The sequence below is a fragment of the Peromyscus californicus genome, unplaced genomic scaffold (genome assembly GCF_007827085.1).
Source record: "Peromyscus californicus insignis strain IS unplaced genomic scaffold, ASM782708v3 Scaffold_11__1_contigs__length_118956290, whole genome shotgun sequence".
NCBI lineage: Eukaryota > Metazoa > Chordata > Mammalia > Rodentia > Cricetidae > Peromyscus > Peromyscus californicus.
This window is the reverse complement of record NW_026294402.1, coordinates 59,719,065-59,739,651: the sequence shown is the minus strand read 5'-3', so window position 1 is coordinate 59,739,651 and position 20,587 is coordinate 59,719,065. Positions and strand designations below refer to the sequence as shown.

Genomic DNA, 20,587 nt, shown 5'->3' with positions numbered 1-20,587 from the left:
GAGGATGGGGAGCAAAGGGGAGCGATACCGTTCTATTTGGAACAGAGCTCTGGCCTTAGAGAGAGGAATGGGAATGCTGGGAGGCCTGAGCTGCATCTGGTTTTGCACATCATTTGTGATGTGAACTTCTATTTTTCTCATGTGTTAGACGAGGGCTCAGGTGAAATCTCTGGATCTCTTCCAGTTCTGGTGTTCTCTTATTTTAGTGAGGGTAGCGGGGAGTAGGGTGACAGGTGGTTGAACCCCTCACCATGAGGTTTTCATGAGACTCAGTCACTCTGGCAGTAAGGATCATAGTAAGCAGAAAGGATAAAGGTAGCTGGTCTTGAAAGAAAATGCTGGGAGTATAAAAGCAGTTCCTTCTTTTAGCCTTAGGAAGCCGATGATTCTGGATTCATACTTCTTGCTTGGGGGCTTGAGATGATGAATTTCCTTGTGCAGGGGCTTGTTCTGAGACAGCTCAGATAGTCAGCCCTGGCATAGGGCCTGAGAACATGGGCTTGCCATGGAGATAGAGTGAAAAGCTAGAACAGAACCAGAGAAAGACACTACTGTTCTTACCAGCTGTTCTTTGCAATAGCCCTTGCTCTAGAATATTCTCCATGTAGTCTATCCATGCAATATCCTCTGCAGAAGCAGAGAAGAAAAGGAGGAAGCACCATGCAGCTTCTCTGTGGAGCCACACCAGCATGGTGCAATCAGTGTGTGCAAAAGGAGTCCTCACACTCCGACTTTCTCTCTAGCCGGTGTACAGGCTGACCCAGAGGCAGGTGAACATCACAGTCCAGAAGAAGGTGAGTCAGTGGTGGGAGAGGCTCACCAAGCAGGAGAAGCGCCCACTGTTTTTGGCCCCTGACTTTGATCGCTGGCTGGATGAATCTGATGCAGAAATGGAGCTGAGAGCCAAGGTGAGTAAGCATGCTAAGCCCTCATTACTGAAGCTAGAAATCATGAGGGTTTGATAGAATGGGGACACATTACACACTGACTTGAAGGCCTGGCAACACAACATAGAGTCCTCATCATGGAAGTGTGGTAGGTTGCTTCACTTGGGGTTCAGTTCATACGGTGTTTACCCCAGGGCCAGGCTAAGGTGATGGTTTCTATGGGGAGAGGTAAAATACCATTCTTATCACATGTCAGGGATACATAGATTCAAAAGCAGAGCACTGCTGGCCAAGGCAGTGCTTATCAGGTCCTCTCCCTGTTCTTCACTGTACTCTTGGGAAGGAAGTCACTGTGTGGATCACACTTTCAGAGTAGGGAGGTATGTTTCCATATCATTTGTTTGAAAATTTTCTACACGAAACATTCTCCTGTTCTCTCTCATTTCTTTATTCAGTCATTTCCATTATTTTATGCATAGGATTATAATCTAACACTGTTTTTGCTCAAATCATTCCAGCTGTGGCCATTGGAGGCTCTTTCACTTGGCCTAGTGTGTCTTTCAAAAAGCTTCACCATTGTAGGACTGTTTTTTCTTTGTCTTCTCTTCACTCTTTCTTACTTTCTGGCACTCTGTGCTCTACCTCGGGTACTGCTTATATGTCCTTTGCTTCGGTCCTAGAATGACTGTTTCTTTAAGGAGCCATCTTGTTTTTTTTTTTACATTTTTTATTTCATTTTATGTGTATTGGTATTTTGTCTGCATGTAAGTCTGTGCCCACAGAGTCCAGAAGAAGGCATCAGAACCCCAGGAGTTACAAATGGTTTTGAGTCACCGCGTGGGTGCTAAAAACCTAACCTAGGTCCTCTGGAAGAGCAGCCAGTGCTCTTAACCACTGAGCCATCTCTCTAGTCCAAGCTGTCTTATTTTTGGAGAGTGATATTAGCAACCAGATCAGCTGACAGTGAGGAAATACAGGTGTGCATACTCACACATACATATACTTAAAAATATAACTTTGTGTCTGTTTGTATATTAAGCTAAACGTACGTTTACATTGAAGTCGGACATGATCTTAGCTTCTGAAAAACAGACAGACACACCTTACACTAGAAATGTAGAAGTCTAAAGTGGGGGTGCAGGAGAGACGGTTCAGTGGGTAAGGACAAGTATTGCTCTTGCAGGGGATCTGAGTTCAGTTCCCAGCACCCACATCAAATGGCCAACAGCCCCCTCTAACTCCAGCTCCAGGGGATCTGGTGCCCTCTTCTGACCTCCTCTGACACCTGCACTCACATGGAGACACAAACACACACACACACACACACACACACACACACACACCCCTAATTAAAAGTAAATAAATAAAATCTTAAAAAAAAAAAGTCTGAAATGGCACCTCCTGCCTTAAGCTACTGTTCCTTTGGTGCTCCAACAAGTCTACAGAGGGCGTCCTTACAGCTGTAAGAGTACAGGACTGTCCCAGGCGTCTGGAAACTAGATGATTAGTCATTGGTTTAGTAAGTATCCTAGCTCAAGGCTAAAGCTGTGATCTGGGACAGTCTCCTCAGCAGAACCTAGAACACAGTGGGAGGAGGTGGCCTGAGGGGTTCAGATCTCCTTCCTGGCCCCTGGCCTTTGGTAAGCATACAGGAATTCTCACTTGTATTCTTGGAAAATTTCTGTCTAATTCTAGGAGGAAGAGCGCCTAAATAAACTCAGACTAGAGAGCGAAGGCTCCCCTGAAAGTAAGTGGCTGGAGGTGGCTACCAGTTAACCTGTAGTGCAGTTGGCGGGGGTGGGGGTTGGGGGTGGGGGAAGGAGTGGAGGGGTGGAGGTGTGTGGGTGGATGTGGCAGGAGAGGAGAGTGGGGAATTCACCCTGATGAATGCTTGAGTGAGCCTGTTTAGTTTTCAAGTTATGCATGCACATTAAAGCCTTACTTTTTTTTTTTTTTAAAGATTTATTTATTTATTATGTATACAGTGTTCTGTCCGCATGTATCCCTTCAGGCCAGAAGAGGGCACCAGATCTCATTACAGATGGTTGTGAGCCACCATGTGGTTGCTGGGAATTGAACTCAGGACCTTTGGAAGAGCAAGCAGTGCTCTTAACCTCTGAGCCATCTCTCCAGCCCCTAAAGCCTTACTTTTAAAGATGGTTCCTTTCTGTTTGGGACTGGCCTGTCTGAGTAAACCAAGGCTAATGTAGCAGACAAGAACCTTGGTCTCCTGGACAGAGTAGGTGCAGATGGCACCTAAACCTGCAGCCTGGGGTCTCCTCTCACTTGAAGTCTGAAGGGCTGTGCCATAGATGCCTATGGTTATCAGCTCTCGAAGTGGAAAGTGTTTGCATGTGTGTCTGTGTACCATGTGCATGTGGGGTGCTCGAGGAGACCAGAAGAAGGTATGGTATCTCCTGAAACTGGAGTTACAGGCAGTTGTGAGCTTCGATGTGGGTGCTGGGGACCAAACCAGGGTCCTCTGCAATAACAGTGCTCTTGACCACTGAGCTGGCTGTCTAGCCCCTGTTCAGAGTTTTTATTTTTTATTGTTGTTGTTGTTGAGATAAGGTCTCACTTTGTAGTCCTGGCTGGCCTGTAATTCAATATGTAGACCAGGCTGGCCTTGAACTCACAGAGATCCGCCTGCCTCGGCCTCCTGAGTGCTGGGATTAAAGGCATGTGCCACCCTGCCCAGCTATTCCGAATCTGAGAAAAAATTCATTTTATCTAACCAAATGTTTATTCGAAAGAAGGTCTGTAAGTGAATATATAATGTTTTTGGTGATGGTGCAGCAGCCGCCTGTTACATACACTGCCTGGAAAGCACCGAGCAGCTCTAGGTGGGGGCTGGGTGAGCTCATTGTGGGCACCGTCCTCAAGAACTGGTGCTCTAGTGGCAGGCTCCTACAGGACTGGAAAATTGTTGTGAACAACAGAACGAGATGAGGCTCGTTGCTCATCCTGAATCAAACCTTTGCAAGGGCATTGTTTGGAGTGCCATAAGTGAGGAAGGAGAGGTTTAGAGAAGTGGTTTCCAGATTGTGTTCCCTGGTACCTCAAGGGTTCCCACAAATGCTTTGGAGGGCAGGTGTTTCAAGAAGCTCCACTTTAATTGACACAGATCTTGTCTTTTATACATTAAGGTTCTGAGTGTGTGTGTGTGTGTGTGGTTTTTCTTTTTCTTTTTTCTTTTTTTTTTTTTGGTTTTTCGAGACAGGGTTTCTCTGTGTAGTTTTGGTGCCTGTCCTGGATCTCGCTCTGTAGACCAGGCTGGCCTCGAACTCACAGAGATCCACCTGCCTCTGCCTCCCGAGTGCTGGGATTAAAGGCGTGAGCCACCACCGCCTGGCTTGTTGTGTGCTTTAAAATGAGTTTTAAAAAGGATTTGAATGGCCACTAATTTAGAGAAATAGTCTTCAAAGAATAAAAAGATAGTCTCTAAAGAGGATTAGTGGAGGCAAAGAACAACATAAGAAGCCACCTCGATGAAGACGCCTGCTGTGCAAGAACCTGAATTCAATCTCTGGAACCTACATAAAGGTGGAAGGAGAAAACTGACTTCACAGAGTTGTCCTCTGACCTCCACACTTGAGCCACACCGCATGCACCCGCCCCTTAATAATAATAATAATAACAACAACAACAACAACAGTTTTTGTTGATTTTTTGTTTGTTTGTTTGTTTTAAATTTTGAGACAAGGTCTCACAAAATAGCTTTTGGCTGGCCTGGGACTCACTATATAGACCAGGCTGGCCTCAAACTCACAGCTGTCCTCCTGCCTCTGCCTCCAGAGTGTGGGGCACCAACATGACTGGCCCAATAATAAAGTTGTTTTTTAAAGGCCACTTTGATATTTACATTAATTTTTTTTTTTTTTTTTAGTGTTTTAAACTTCAGACATAGTAAAAAAAAATTTTTAACATATCTGGGTTTTAGGAAGCTAGACAAGGCTCTAGCTGTTTTTTCAAAATTCATACTTTCCTGATAATTGGGTTCTTCATGCTGGGGAAGGAAGTGTACATTTTTGTATTATGAAGAAAAGTTTGATGAAGTGTTAAGTCTGGTAATTTTTGGCCCTGTAGGATGGGCTGTTTTGTTTGATCACACTATTAAATGTGGTGGTTTGGACATCAGCCAAGTGTTGATGAGAATATTGATGTCACATTTGGCGTGGAGCAACAAAAGCTGAGTACCTCCTCTTTGCCTGAGACTCAGCCTTTCTTCCCCTCTCTTGTGAGGTGGCTGTAAGGCCACGCCCTTCACAACCCTCGCTCTGTAGACACCTTCCTGCCTCTGGCTAGATCCTCATCCTGCCCGTCTCTAGAGGTACAACTCAGATCCTGTTGTATCCGGAGACCCGCCTGTCTATTTCCCCTGTCTAATATCTTTTTTTCCCCACCTGTAAATCTTCAGAAGATGTTCTTTTTTTTTTATAGTTTTTCTCCGAGACAGGGTTTCTCTGTGTAGTTTTGGAGCCTGTCCTGGAACTCCCTTTGTAGATCAGGCTGGCCTCGAACTCACAGAGATCCGCCTGCCTCTGCCTCCCAAGTGTGGGATTAAAGGCGTGCGCCACCAATGCCTGGCCAGAAGATGTTCTTTGAAAAGCTGTGGCTTTTCAACCAACTGTAAACTGGCAGTGTTACACTTTCACTGTTTTCATGTCCCCATAATGCTCTTCATGGTGTCCAGCACACCGTGTTCAGCCAGGACTGGCTACATGAATATATGACCACATATCAGAATTTGTTTTTCATTTATTGTTTCTATTAGCGAGCTAGTTTGACCTGCGTAATCTTTAAAAACTTGCAGAGAAGAGGAACCTGTAGATTGTGTTAACTAGAGCAAGAGCTGAAGGGAACTTTATTTCCCTATATTCATTGCCGGGGTGGTGCTTTTCTCCTGAGGTGGCCAAGTCTATGAAAGGAGGTTGGTGAACACGCACATTGGCAGGCAGTGAGTAGTGTTCAACATATTTTCTTTATGGGAGAGGGAGCCCAGGCTAGGAAGTCATGGGCCAGGTGTTTGTGTGGGAGCTTGGAACCACCCAGGTGAAAGAAAGTGTTGGGGTTCCAGAGCTTCTCTCTGGGGCTGTGTTGAGTAGCTCACTGGCTGCTTTGCTTTTCAGCTCTCACAAGCTTGAAGAAAGGGTACCTGTTCATGTACAACCTTGTGCAGCTTCTGGGCTTCTCCTGGATCTTCGTCAACCTGACAGTGCGCTTCTTTATTTTGGGGAAAGGTCAGTATGAAATTTCTGAGGTAGCTCTCTCTGCCTTTGATACGGACAGTCACCTTGCTCTTCCTGCCCTTCCTCACATGCCCACAGCACTCATTTCTCAGTTCCTGGTGAGACAGGCTCTCAGGAGCAGCCCTGGAGCTTTCACTCCTGCAGACACGCGCTATGGAGACAAGCTACAGGCAGTTTCTGCAGACGTGACACACACAGCATTAAGTTAGAAACTCCCCACGTGTCTTTATCAGTGAGGAGTTTCTGTGGAATATTCACTAGTGTGATATTGTGAAGCATATGGAGTTAACAATAGCATGGAACAACACTTATGAGAGGGTAAAATTAATGTATAAGTTGTTTTTTCCTTGTTGGATTATAGCCATCTAAAAGGGGAAGAAACCAAATCAGCTTGCAAACCAGTACACTCAAAAAGATTAGAAGGCAGTTTTCCAATAGCTTGAATGTAAATGATTTAAAAGTTCAGTTTCTTTTGTAAAGTAGGTATGGGGAAAATATAACTATAATAGAAAATGTAAACTGTTTGAAAAGAAAAATGAATTCTTAGAGAGCATCCTGCTGTTTGGCCCTGGATTTTCCATCTGCAGTTCATGGCAGCTGAGCTGTTTAGCTGGGGAGTTTGTTGAAAGAGGAGGAACTGTGCGTTGTCTTTCCAGTCCTCAGCACTGGACTTTGCACAGCACAGTGGCAGGCGAGGAAAGCCACAGGGCTTTCAGTTGCCTGTGACTGGAGGCCTCTATGTGGTTACATGAGAACCAAGAAGTCTCAGGTGCGGTTACTCTCAGAGCTCTGTTATTAGTATGACTTTATCAGAAGCCACATGGAAGGAAAGCAGGGACCTTCAGATACATATATGCTTGCCTTGTTCAACCTAAGATGGTGGGTGAATTCTGAGTGTTCTTCATAAGACTGCTGGTATAGGGCTGGCAAGATGGCTCAGAAGGTAAGGGTGTTTGCTGCCAAGCCTGAAAATCTAGCTCCACTACCCACATGGTGGGAGGAGAGAACTGACCTCGGAAATTGTCCTGACAGCCACATGCATGCCATGGCATGTGTGGAGCAATACATGTATGCATGTATGCTAAGTGTCATAAAGAGTATTTTGTTTGTTTCAAGACATTGTTTCTCTGTGTATCCCTGGCTATCCTGGAACTCACTTTGTAGATGAGGCTGGCCTCAAACTCAGAGATCTATAATGTTACTTTTTTGTTGGGACCGCCAGCCCACAAATAACGGCACGAAGATTTACTATTAATTATGAAAGCTTGGTCTTAGTTTAGGCTCTTTCCCAACTGGCTCTTATAACTTAAATTAACCTGATTTTATTAACCTACTTTCTTCCACGTGGCTTGATTACCTCTACTCTGTACTGTGTGTCCGACCTTTTCAGTGTCTCCCCGGTGTCTGGCTGGTGTAATCTGCGCACCTAGATTTCTCCTCTTCTTCTCTCTCCCCAGAAATCTCATCTATCCTCTCCTGCCTAGCTATTGGTCATCCAGCTCTTTATTACACCAATCATAGCAATACATCTTCACACAGTGCACAAATATCCCACAACAGAGATCCACCTGCCTCTGTCTCCTGAGTGGTGGGATTACAGGTGTGCGCCACCACCGCCTGGCTCTTTTCTTTTTTGTTGTTGGGGTTTGGTTTTGGTTTCATTGGGAGCATTTGGAGATAGTTATCGCTGTTGCGGTGATTTAGGGGTACTATTTGTACTCAGTAGGCAGGGGCCAGGAGTCCCCCTCTTTCTGCAATGTGCATTACGGAGGACGGTCCCGCCTAGAACGTCAGTGGTCCTTGGTTGAGGATGCTGCAAGGAAGAGTGCAGAAACAGCATGTCCGGGAGGGCTGGTGTGAAGACAGGCCTCTCAGAAAGTGCTGCCCGTGTGCGAGCCTCGTGCGAGCACTAGTGGACATTTCAATTTTTATCAGATAATTCACCTAAACGTTCTGCACTCTTAGATACTTAGACCATTTATAGAGGAATGCACTCAGAAATGTTTCAGAGGACAACCTTGTATTAATAAGGACTTTAAAAACCATTATTTCTTTTTAGTTAGGATAGATTCTCAGAATTCTCAGAATTATTAGCCCTAAAGCTACATACACAGTTAAGGCTTTTGAAATCTAATTTTAAGGATTTTATTTTTAGGGGCTGGAGAAATGGCTCAGTGGTCAAGAGCACTGACTGTTCTTCCAGAGGACCTGGGTTTGATCCCAGGAACCACATGGCAGCTCACAACTGTCTGTAAGTTCAGTTCTGGGTGGTCTCCTATGATAACAGGCATACAAGTGATGCACAGGCAAACTGCCAAACACATTAAAAAATGGTGGTAATAATAATAATAATAATAATAATAATAATAATAATAATAATAATAAACAACTTTAAAAAATTTTATTTTTAAAAATGTGTGTATGCACATGCATGTATACATATGTACAAGTGAATGTAGGTGCCCTTGGAGGCCAGGAAGAGGGAGGTGGATCTCCTGGAGTTGGAGTTATAAGTGGTTGTGAGTTTCCTGATGAGGGTGCCATGTACCAAACTCAGGTCCTCTGTAGATCAATATGTGCTTCTAACTGCTGAGCCATGGCTATAGCCTTCCTGAAACCTAATTTTAGTTGATACTTTTATCTCCGCATCTATGTGTGACTGAACTTTTCATTGCTTGTATAATGTAGATGGTAGAGATTTAGATCAGAACAGGTGATGGTCTGAAAAGGATTAGCACTTCGTCTTGTATACCGATTTCTTTTCAATAGATAGTAAGAGAATGAAAGCTAGGTTTGCCTTTTTGTTTTCCTAACAGGAGAAGGGGACATGGCCTCTTCATGTTCATGGTCTAGAGATAAAGGGAGCTCTTTCTTCTGGGAATTTTGGAGCCTGTCCTGGCTTAGGCTAGAAGCATGAACCTGACTCCATGTCTGTTTTCCCTCCCAAGTTCTTTTGCTGTAAGGCATGGTCTAGTTTGAGAACGGCCTCTGCTAGAACTCACGGTGGATTGATCGGTCATGTGTGCTTGTGCCCTAGAGTCCTTCTACGACACGTTCCACACCGTGGCTGACATGATGTATTTCTGCCAGATGCTGGCGCTAGTGGAGACCCTCAATGCCGCGATTGGCGTCACCAGTTCCCCAGTGCTGCCTACGCTAATCCAGGTATTGAAGAGTTGGATGTGAGCGGGGGGCGCAAGATTTCAGTATGTATCCAGTCGACAGGGCATAATTCGCCATGTCTCAGTTATTAACACATTTATTTACATAGAATGGCACTAGTTTATTTCAGCATGTAGGGAAATTTGTTTATTTATTTTTAAGTCAGGGCCTTTCTAGTCCTGACTGTCCTAAAATTTGCTATGTAGACCAGTCTATCCTCGAACTCAGAGATCCTTCTTCCTCTGCATCCTAAGTGCTGGGACTAAAGCGTACACCACCATGCCTGGCCTTGAAGGAAACTTTTAAAGCACTGTTATTTTCCCATTGCTGTTCTGTTTTGTTGTTTATCACACTCTTATGAAATGACATTATGGAGAACTTTAGGGAAGTCTGGTTTTCCAGCAGGAGCCAAGCAGCCTATTTCTTGGTTTGAACAAGGAATTCTGCCTCTCTGCTCTCTCTGCAGTATACTTAGGTGGCTTTAGCTTCCAACATTTAGCAACTGGAAAAGATTTTTTGTTCCCTCCAATACCTCTGTGTTGCTTCAGTTGGTTACTGTCAGGAACGGGGCACCAAGGTCTTTGATCCTCCTTGTCCTGCTTCTGAGCAGGTCACAGACTGTGAAGAACACTGCTCCACTGCAGAGGCGAGAGCTGGGTCCAGCTGCTGGTCTCATCTCAGTGCTGATGATCTGCCCGGTGTGCTCATCTGCTTTCCAGCCATGTGTTCTCACGGGGTCAGGTGCATGATAAGAGTATTAGTTCATGTGGCAGACTTTATTACTTATGGGTTTTTCTGTCCACTTAGTTTAAAAAGTAACGGGATAGTGTGTGATACAGTAGTGTGGAATATTATGTTCTGTATGTTAAGAACCATGATAGGTAAGAACTCAAGTTGAATTTTTTTCACCAGGTGGAAGAGACAGGCTCAGAATCACCATCTCTCTAGGAAGTACCATTCATGTAGGACACAGTGGGTAGGAGCTTCTGGGTCCGGGCGTGGTCCTGTGCCTTATTTGACAGGGCTGAATGTCTACTGCAGGTGGACTGGAGCACTTAACATATATTGAGGGGTTCCAATGCAGAGTGAGCACATGAGGAACTCAAGTGACAGATCCTGGATACTGAGCAGGAATAATAAGAAGGCAATGGAGACCAAAGCCTGGGAAGTGTTTCCTTGTTGCTCTTTGAGGAAAGATGAAGGAATCAGGCCCAGGACTTAGCTGAAGTGATTTGATGGAAAACGTTTTCTGTATAAAATCATCAAAATATGTTTACGCGGCTTTGCAAAAACACTGTAGAGAATTCTTTTTGAGGAAACGCGGCAGGTTAGGTAGTGGATGAACATGTGTGCTGCTAATGTAGACAGAGGAAGGAATGCCCCTCTTAGTGACGAAACGGCTGAAAAACCAAGCGACTTTGGGCGTGCAGAGTTGGGCTGGACACCCATCTGCAAAACCACACAACTTACCACCTGAGTTAGAGAAGTGAGAGCCCTCCCGCGTAGAGCAGAGACTCTGGAGAGCCGCTTGTGAAGGTGAAGGGAATACATTGTCCCTCTCCCCCAGTCTTGTCAGCAAACCCTTCTGTCTCAAGTGGTGGCCCTTCCAGAGGAAGGGGATGTACTGTTTGTGAGCTGGCATGGTGGCACAAGCCTGTAACCCCAGCACTTGGGAGATTAAGACGGGAGGGTCTGAGTGCAAGGCCAGCCTAGAGTAGCTGGTGAGACCTGTCTCAACACAAAAGACCCCAAGTCCTCCAGAAGGATCTGTAATAGGATTCCTGTCTCCTCAGGTTACATACCTTAATGCAATCCTCAATTGCTGCTACCCTCAGACTCCTAAAAAGGCAAACAAACCTCTTCTGTTGAAATTACCTTTGGGGGCCTGGAGAGACGGCTCAGTGTTTAAGAACATCTTGTAGAGGACCTGAGTTTGGTTCTCAGTACCCCCATTGGGTTGCCCAATCATCTTTGATTCCAGCTCCAGGGGATCTTGTGCCTCTGGCCTCTGAGAGCACCTGCATTCATATACACATTATTAAAAATAAAATGAATCTTTAAAAAAATCGTCAAGCCTCGAGCCGGGCGGTGGTGGCGCACGCCTTTAATCCCAGCACTCAGGAGGCAGAGCCAGGTGGATCTCTGTGAGTTCGAGGCCAGCCTGGGCTACCAAGTGAGTTCCAGGAAAGGCGCAAAGCTACACAGAGAAACCCTGTCTTGAAAAACCAAAAAAAAAAAAAAAAAAAAAAAAAAGAAAAGAAAAAAGAATTTACAGATTTGTTTCTAAAGAAAATGAGAGGTTTCCAAACAAAGATCATAGAACCTGAAGAAATAAGACCTTGTGTACAAGAAACAGTAGACTGTGGGGCACAGCCATAGGAACTGCAGCTGGGAGAGTTACTATGTGCAGAATAGAGATTCATGGGAGGCAGAGGCAGGTGGAGCTCTGCAAGGCAGCCTGGTCTGCAGAGTGAGTTCCAGGACAGCCAAGGCTACACAGAGAAACTGTGTCTCAGAAAAAATAAAAAATAAAAGTGAGAAAACATTCATGTATAAGGAGAACTTGGCTACTTGGGTTGGAAGTAAGAAAGTGAAAAATGGAAGGGAAGCAGATTTGAAAAAGGGAAATAGAAATTCTATTAATGAAAATATAGTGATCAAAGGTTAATGTTTAATAATTTTAGAAGAATATTAGACTCAGCTAAAGAGAAAATTAGTGAACAACTTACAATACAGGAAGGAACAGAACACAGAAAGTATACAGACATAGTTTTCTTTAATCGTAAAACTCAATATCATAAGGATGGTCTCATATTTACTGATAGATTAAATTCAGTTCCAATCAAAAATGTTTTGGAATGTGCTAAGAAAATTGTAAAGCTTTGTAAAAAGGCAAAACTTAGCATTGTTTATAATAAGGACAAGTGCAAGCAACCTAGATGCCTGTTGATGGCTGAATGGAAAAGAGAAACATGGGTATATTATTCAGTCTCACAACTAAGGAAAATCCCCCCAAGACAGGGTTTCTCTGTGTAGCCCTGACTGTCCTGGAACTCGCCCTCTAGACCAGGTTGGTCCTGTACTCAGAGATCCACCTGCCTCTGCCTTCCGAGTGCTGGGATTAAAAGTGTGCACCACCACCACCTGGCATGCTAAGGGAAATTTTGATACATCCTACAACATGGGTGGATCCTGAGTACATTGTGCTAAGTGAATTAAGCCAGTCACTGAAAGACATTGCCATACCATTTTCCTCATATGATGTATTTAGAATAGTAAAAAATCAGACAGAAAGTAGAATGATGTTGCAAAAGGCTGGGGGAATGGAGGGTCACTGTTCGACGAGTCACAGTATCGGTTTTACAAGGTGAAAAAGTTCTGGAGATGGACTGTGGTGGTGTTTGTACAACATCATGAATGTATTTGATACAACTGAACTGTATGTGGTTACCATAAGGCCAAGTGTGGTAGCACATGGCTTTAGTCCCAGCACTCAGGAGACAGAGGCAGGTGGATCTCTGTGAGTTCCAGGCCAGCCAGGACTACATAGCATAATTTTGTCTTAAAAAAAAAAAAAAAGAGCCGGGCGGTGGTGGTGCACACCTTTAATCCCAGCACTCGGGAGGCAGAGGCAGGCGGATCTCTGTGAGTTCGAGGCCAGCCTGGGCTACAGAGTGAGTTCCAGGAAAGGCGCAAAGCTACACAGAGAAACCTTGTCTCGAAAAAAAAAAAAAAAGGTGAAGTGTATGTTACCACAATTTAAAGAAATGAGGTGATAGCTGGGTGTGGTGGGACATTCTTGTATTTTAGCCACTCTAGAGTTAAAGAGTTTGGGAAATACAAAAGCAAGTTATGGAGTGATACATACAGTATGAGTTCTAAAAAGCTAAACGATAGACACACAGGGGCGGGAGAGATGGCTCAGTAGTCAAGAGTGCTCGCTGCTCTTTAGACCTGAGTTTAGTTTCCAAAAGCCATGTCAGGTGGCTCACAACCATCTGTAACTGGCTCTAGAGTATTCAATTCTGCCTTCTGGCTGCCACAGGCACCCACATACAAGTGGCAAACACACACACACACACACACACACACACACACACACACACACACACATAAATCTTTAAAAAATTCCATGAAATAGCATATTATGTAAACACATACACAAGCAGTAGGCTGTGTGCACAAGCAGTGGAGTGATGAGCACAGGACAGCATTACACATAGAACAGCAGTTACTGGGTTTGTATTGCTGTTCCTTACTGTGGACCAATGTTCACTGGCAGTATCCTTTATATTGTGTTTGTATGTATGTATGTATGTATGTATGTATGTATGTATGTATGTATGTGTGCTTTTGATCCTGGAGAAACAGAGAATAAGAACCTGATGTCCTAAGGATCTACTAAACTTGCTTAGGAAATATGAAGTTACAGAGTAGAAGTTAGCGAAAGGAATGCTCCTGCTTCTCTCATCAGGAATAGCATGCTTCTGCCAGGCAGGCAGATGGCCCTGGGCAATAGCTGTCTGGGTAAAGCAGCCTGGTTGTCCGGAAACAACTCTGACAGTTGTCTTTTTACATTAGAGATCTCCCCATTTGTCCAAACAACTGAACTTTGAGATTGCTCTCTCTGTGAAACGTTTAATTTGCTCAAAGTATAACTTGGATTCCTGAAACTATAAGCAAATGGGGGGTTTCTGCTCAGGGCTGGGTCCCTTTTGTGTGTTAGCCAGAACCAATTTTGCACTGTTACTAAAGGGTTTTTCCTTTATTAATCTCTAAGTGGTGGAGTGATTTCTCACTGGGAAGGCATATTCCATATCACTTTAATGTACACATTATATAGATGATATATTTATATACACAGAAAAGCACCTATTTATCTACAAAGAGTGGTTTGGATAATTTTTCTAATATTGTAACAAGGGACCATGAAATGGCTCAGTGGGGAAAAGCTCCAAGCCTAACAACTCATGTGGTAAGAAAGAACTGACTCCTGCAAGCATACTCATTTCCACTGCCGCCACAGTAAAACATTAAAAAACCCTTTAAAGTAAGGGGGCATTTGTAGCTATATGCATGCATACGCTGTGGGTGTGCAGACAGATATGTACGTGTATACACACATAGATACAATATTTAAATTTTCTCTCTCTTTTGGGTCTTTTTAATAGTTTCTTGGAAGAAATTTTATTCTGTTTATCATCTTCGGCACCATGGAAGAAATGCAGAACAAAGCTGTGGTTTTCTTTGTGTTTTATTCATGGAGCACAATTGAAATTTTCAGGTGGGTAGAAATGCTTGCTCCCTCTCTAGAGTGGATGCTGTTGCCTTGGCTGGAAGTTTCATTTGGTTAGGACTAGGGTTATACGTGTGAGAATTCCAGCTGCATGAGCAAGCTCTGCATTGATTAGAGTCCAGGCTGTAGGGAACAGAGAACCAGAGAGTGAAAGACACATTGTACTACAACTTCAAGGTCTCACTGTTGCGTTGCAAAAACCCAAGGCCCATCCATGAGGGAAATACTTGAAAAGGCCGGAGGAGCACAAAGTTGAAGCAGCAATCCAGGTGGATGGGGTTAGTTGAGAGCCTTCCTGAGGCATGGTAAGTGCTAACTCAAGAGTACTCAAGTCTTGAGCTTAGCTTAACTATTTTTTACCACTCTGAATTGTCAGTAAAAAATACCTTTTTGAAAAATTGATTCAATGCCCGGTATAGTGGCATACACCTGTAATTCCAGAACTCAAATGCTGAGGCAGGAGGATTGCCATGAATTTGAGGTCAGCATGACCTATAGACTGAGAATCAAAAACAAAAATCTATCCAGTTGTGTTCCTTTTTTAACCACATCATACACAGTGTCTGCTTTTCCCATCGAGTCATATGCAGCGTGGCTTTTGCAGATTGCCTCCTCAGCTCAGGGTTTGCATAGTGACAGTTGGACAGAGGTCACGGTGCAGTGGAAAGAGGCAGGGGTGCTTGAACCATGTCTCACCTGTACCTGGGTCTGTACTCTCAGGCATGCTGGATGCAAAAGTGTGAAACACATTCAAAGTCCTTGATTTTAACATTGCCTACTTGGGAAGAAACAAATTTCTTGTGATGTTTCTTTAAAAAAATTTTTTTTTCCCCTTATAGATCAGGCTATCCTTGAACTCAGAGATCTGCCTCCTCTGTGCTGGGACTAAAGGCATGTGCTACTGTTTCTAGTGTGATGTTTCTGATTCCAGATTAGAGGCTTTTTGTGTAATTTTTTAGAACCATTCATTTATTCAGAGGCAGAGTTTGGCATCTCTACCCACTGGGAAGACAGATGAAAACTAGGAATAAAGCCAGTAAGGTTCTAAGCATCCAGCATGTAGCTGAACAAAGAGGGTTCCTTGAAGAATACACTGAGCCTGCCAGTAGAGTTCACATCCTATGTGGAGTTGGAATGGAGTCTGATGGGGGTTTGTGAATAGCTAACGCAGGACTCTAATTCTGTTCTGAAGCCACCTGCTGCAGGTGGCTTTGTGAATGCTCATCTGAGGTCAAATTCAGAGCCTGCAGTGGCTGTCATCACGGAGCTCTATTCTCCATAGGTACCCCTTCTACATGCTTACCTGCATCGACATGGACTGGAAGGTGCTCACGTGGCTCCGTTACACTATGTGGATTCCCTTATACCCTATGGGATGCTTGTCAGAAGGTATTTTTAGAAACTTTAGGTCTCATAGTGTAGCTCCCAGGGGTGACCAAGGGGTTAAAAGCCAGTTTTCTGATTCTGCCAGCCTTAGTCTAATTGGGGTGGTGTTAAGACTGAAGGGGTTTCTTTCCAATGGCTTCTTTCCATACTTTGTGTACTGTTCCAGAGACATGGGGCTCATTTGGTAAGGTTTGGAGCAGGGTGCCCATGTGCTGCCCGTGCTTTATTTGCATGCTATTCTTAGTATTCCAAAATGAGATCTTGTTAGTAACTTCATTTTATTCTGACAACCCCATAGTAAGTAGATCAAGCAGGGATTCTTTCCCCCCCACTTTATAGGTGAGGAAACAGAAGCCCAGTGCTAGGGCTGTTCTCGTCAGTCTCTATTGACAGCTTAGAGGCAGTGTGAGGGCTTGAGGGAGGAGGAAATTCCTCCTGAAGCCTCAGGCTGGAACTGAGGCCTGAGCTCCTGGAGGTTGTTGCTTCATGCACCTGTTCCACTTGCTTCTCACTGTCTGTTTCCAGCTGTGGCAGTGATCCAGTCCATTCCAGTATTCAACGAGTCAGGAAGGTTCAGTTTTACCTTGCCATATCCAGTGAAGATGAAAGTCAGATTTTCCTTCTTCCTGCAGGTTTATCTTGTAATGTTATTCTTAGGTAAGTACTAACTACATATACACATTTCTGTCATGTTTTAGACAGCGTAGCTAGGCAGTTCAGTTTCCAGCATCCTTGTTACAATTTTACTTCTGAAAGAGTGGCGGGGGAAGGTTTTGTGAAAACAGATAGGGTAGGGAGAGTATGCTGCAGATGGAGATCTTTTCTTTCAGGTCTACAGTAGCTGAACTATGACTGCTGTTGGTCACTAGGAGTTTGTGGTAGAGACGGATATTGGGGAACTAGCTCAGGTTATCTCTTGATGAGCAGCTAGGGAGCTCTTCTAGAGCAGCAGGAGATAGCAGTTATGCTGCATGTATTCTGACCTGCTTCGGGGCTGAGGCAGGGTTGCTTAAGCACAGGAATTTGAGCCCCGTCTCAAAATAAAAAACTGAAATAGAGCTCCTGTCACATTTACTTGAGAAGTACAGTAATTCTTAATCCCCATGTTAAGAAGTGGAAATATAAGCCGGGCAGTGGTGGTGCACACCTTTAATTCCAGCACTCGCAGGAGGATCTCTGAATTTGAGGTTGTGAGTGAATTCTAGGACAGCCAGGGCTACACAGAGAAACCCTGTCTCCTGGAGGGGGAAAAAGAGTGGAAATAGAGCTGGTGGCAAAGGAAGGAGATAGTGTAGATGTAACCAACCTTCTTATTAAATAAGAAACACAGAACCAATGCAAAGAAGAAAGCCAAGAGGTCAGAGCTAAGAGCTAAAACCTTACCCTTCCTCCTGCGGTGGTCCTACCTCTCCGAACCAGAGCTACCCCTGTGTTAAAGTCTTTATTATATAAGAGTTCCTGTTCTGCCTTCTCATTGGTTGTAAACCCAACCACATGACCGCCTCATCACGGCCTGTCTGTATAGACCTCCAGGTTTTCTATGATTGGTATTGATTAAAGGCATGTGTATCCAATAATGGCTGTATCCCTGAACACACAGAGACTTACCCAGCTCTGCCTACCAAGTGCTGGGATTACAAGCGTACGCCACCACTGCCCTGCTTTCCTGTGGCTTGCTAATAGCTCTGACCCCCGGGCAACTTTATTTATTAACATACAAATAACATTTTAGTACAAATAAAATATCACCATAAGGTAGTGATGGCCCCTGAGGTTGTTGGAAAGCTTCCTGCTGATCATGACCACCTACTTAGTAATTTAGATTTGTCTAAAACACAAATTCTAGATTAATTCATACAAGTTAAGAACTAATGGGAACAAGAAATAAACCTTAGGGGGCTGGAGAGACGGCTCAGAGGTTAAGAGCACTGGCTGCTCTACCAGAGGTCTTAAGTTCAATTCCCAGCAACCATCCGGTGTCTCACAACCATCTATAGTGGGATCTGATGCCTCCTTCAGGCATAAAGGAATACATGCAGATAGAGTACTCATATACGTAAAATAAATGAATCTTTAAAAAAAGAAACAAATATTCCGCTCCTACAGTGACAAACTTCCTCCAACAAGGTCATACCCACTCCAACAAAGCTACACCTCCTAATAATGCCACTCTATGAGATTATAGGGGCCAGTTACATTAACTACCGCACCTGCTACATTTGACTTTGTAGACTTAAAGAAGCATAGCTGTCTATGTTGCTGGTAACAGCAGGTTCAGCTACTGACAATGTGCTAGTTCTCTTGGTGTGTAACAAATTAGTAAGACTTAGCAGCTGAAAAGCACGTATTTTTATCAATTTCTGAGAGCTAGAAAGTGGCCTAGGAGGTGCTTTTGGTTCCAGGTCTCATAGACTTTGAGTCAGAGACCTGCTGGTGCTGTAGCTTCCAGATTGGACCCTCTTCATAGGCTGGAACATTAGTTCTGGGCTTATTCTTGTGGTTGCCACAGACCCTCTCCATGTGGCTGCTCCTGACATGTCTTTACTGAGTGAGAAGAGGTGATTAGAGAGACAATCAGAAGCCATAGCACCTTCTGTAACCTAATAGCAGAAATGCATGCCATTATCCAAACTGGCAAGGTATGAAATACCTGGAGGAGAGGCATCATAAAGATCTCTTAGAGGCTGCCACCCTGAACGGCAAGATGAACAGTACAAATTCCCTGAGAAGTTAGAAAGCCTAGTGATCTGTCACTTAGTGTAGACCTATATCCCTTAGGACGCCCCCAGGACCTATTAAGAAAGTTGGAGTCCTTTGTGGTAGCTCACACTTGTAATCACAGCAGCAGGGAGACTGAGGCAGCAGGACTGCCTCAAGTTCAAGGCCAGCCTGGGCAATAGAGTAAGACCCTATCTCCAAGAAAAGGTAGAAATATTTTAATGTGCACTGACTGTTATCTTTCCTTCATGTTACTGTTACTTAATTTGCAAGATATGTCTATATTCTTCTTCAAAATGAAGTAAATCCCAAATTGACAATTTCAGGTTTTAACCAGGTAGGGTATGTTCATAGGTCCAGGAATTTTTTATACACCATTCTTTCACAGTCAGTCTGTGAAGTGTTTTTATCCCTGTTGTACAGGTGAAGTGAGGCAAAGCCACAGGACTTACTCACTGTCGACTCTGAAATCCCGTTCCTCACTGTGTTGTCCTTCCAGACTGCTGCTTACTAAACGTGTTCTTGAACAGCCTGGCTTTTTTTGAGTTGGGCATTTCATTAAATGCATAAGAGGAAAAACAGGCAAAAAATAGTTTACCCCTACATAATTGATGAAGTTCAAGAAACTGTATTGATGATGATATCAATATTAAAATGCCTCAAAAAATGAGATAGGCAGTCAGATGAACAGATTATAGGAGATAGATGATAAAAAGTTAAATGTAGAGGTTGCTCACTCTACAGGATTTATCCTTGTCTAAACCTGCATGACAGAGCATAAGGAATGACAGACGCTCTCAGCCCGAGGGCTTGGGCTGGGACAGCTCAGTGCAGTACTGCTGGTAGGTCCTTAAGATGCATCTGAGCATTCAGTGCTGCGAGGTACCTCGACTTCTAGTTACAAAGACATTTCTAATCAGCATTTTCTTTTTTTACAGGGTTATATATTAATTTTCGTCACCTTTATAAACAGCGCAGGCGGCGGTATGGACAAAAAAAGAAAAAGCTTCACTAAAGAGAAATTTGGTAGCTTCGTGCCGGTTTGAGCGGATTCTGATTCTTACGGTTTTACCTTCTTGTACTGATGTAAAAGTTATTTTTTTTTCTTAAAGTAAGGCTATCTCCTTTCCCCAGTAACATTCCTGAATTTACTATATTTTCTCTTAGTGTTGTACTTGCATGACATGGATTTCTGATATCTGACAACAGGTTCGTTCTTACGTATTAATGACAGCCAGACTGGCCCTGCACCTTCTCATGTCAGTCTGCTCTTCCCCACAGGTACTGTCTGTCTTTACAGTTAGGACTTGGTATTTCTGCTATTGCTTGTGAGAAACAAAAAACACAAGACTACATTTCTCCATTGAAGATTGTCAAAAGTGACCCAGGCAGGACCTAATATATATTATACTCAAGACTTGTGTAGGGGGTAGAACTGACTTTTTGAAAATCAGGTAAACTCGGTCATTGATTGAACATTTTTGAGTCAGAGCAGGGCTGGAGAACACTTTGTATTTGATGTCTTTTGGCTTAAAGACATTCATTCTACAGCACTTATCAGCGTGGGCACCGAAGAGGCAGAGTGATTTAAAGAAAGCAATGAGAACCTGGGAACACCACGAATACTTCATTCCTAGCTGATCAGAACTGTCTGCAACACTGGAGAAAGGGAGCATTACTTGCAAAACACTTGGTACTATAAGTTCCAAATGTGAATGAATGGCTACAGGGGTCAGAAGGGACATAGATGGGGAGCTAGACAGCAATCCGCTGTTACAGAGGAGCCTGTGGCAAACGCTAACACTGAAGTAGGCCAGACACACCCATGAGCTGTCTTGGGCTGTGCACACAGTCAGTCGACAACTCTGGACTAGCTCAGTCCATTTCCT

At 43.9% G+C, this 20,587-nt stretch overlaps 1 protein-coding gene across 1 annotated transcript in view; it reads left to right on the top strand.

The window, feature by feature from the left end:
• The window catches only part of Hacd3 (3-hydroxyacyl-CoA dehydratase 3), a 36,555-nt gene that overhangs the window by 15,353 nt on the left and 615 nt on the right, over positions 1-20,587 (top strand). Inside the window, exons 4-11 of the mRNA XM_052712252.1 lie at positions 744-908; positions 2,583-2,634; positions 6,017-6,127; positions 9,174-9,301; positions 14,470-14,582; positions 15,877-15,983; positions 16,506-16,637; positions 19,637-20,587. The exon at positions 19,637-20,587 is cut by the window's right edge and continues 615 nt beyond it. Of these exons, the coding sequence (XP_052568212.1) occupies positions 744-908; positions 2,583-2,634; positions 6,017-6,127; positions 9,174-9,301; positions 14,470-14,582; positions 15,877-15,983; positions 16,506-16,637; positions 19,637-19,713 (885 nt within the window). The 3' untranslated portion in view covers positions 19,714-20,587. The remainder of the gene's footprint in view (positions 1-743; positions 909-2,582; positions 2,635-6,016; positions 6,128-9,173; positions 9,302-14,469; positions 14,583-15,876; positions 15,984-16,505; positions 16,638-19,636) is intronic.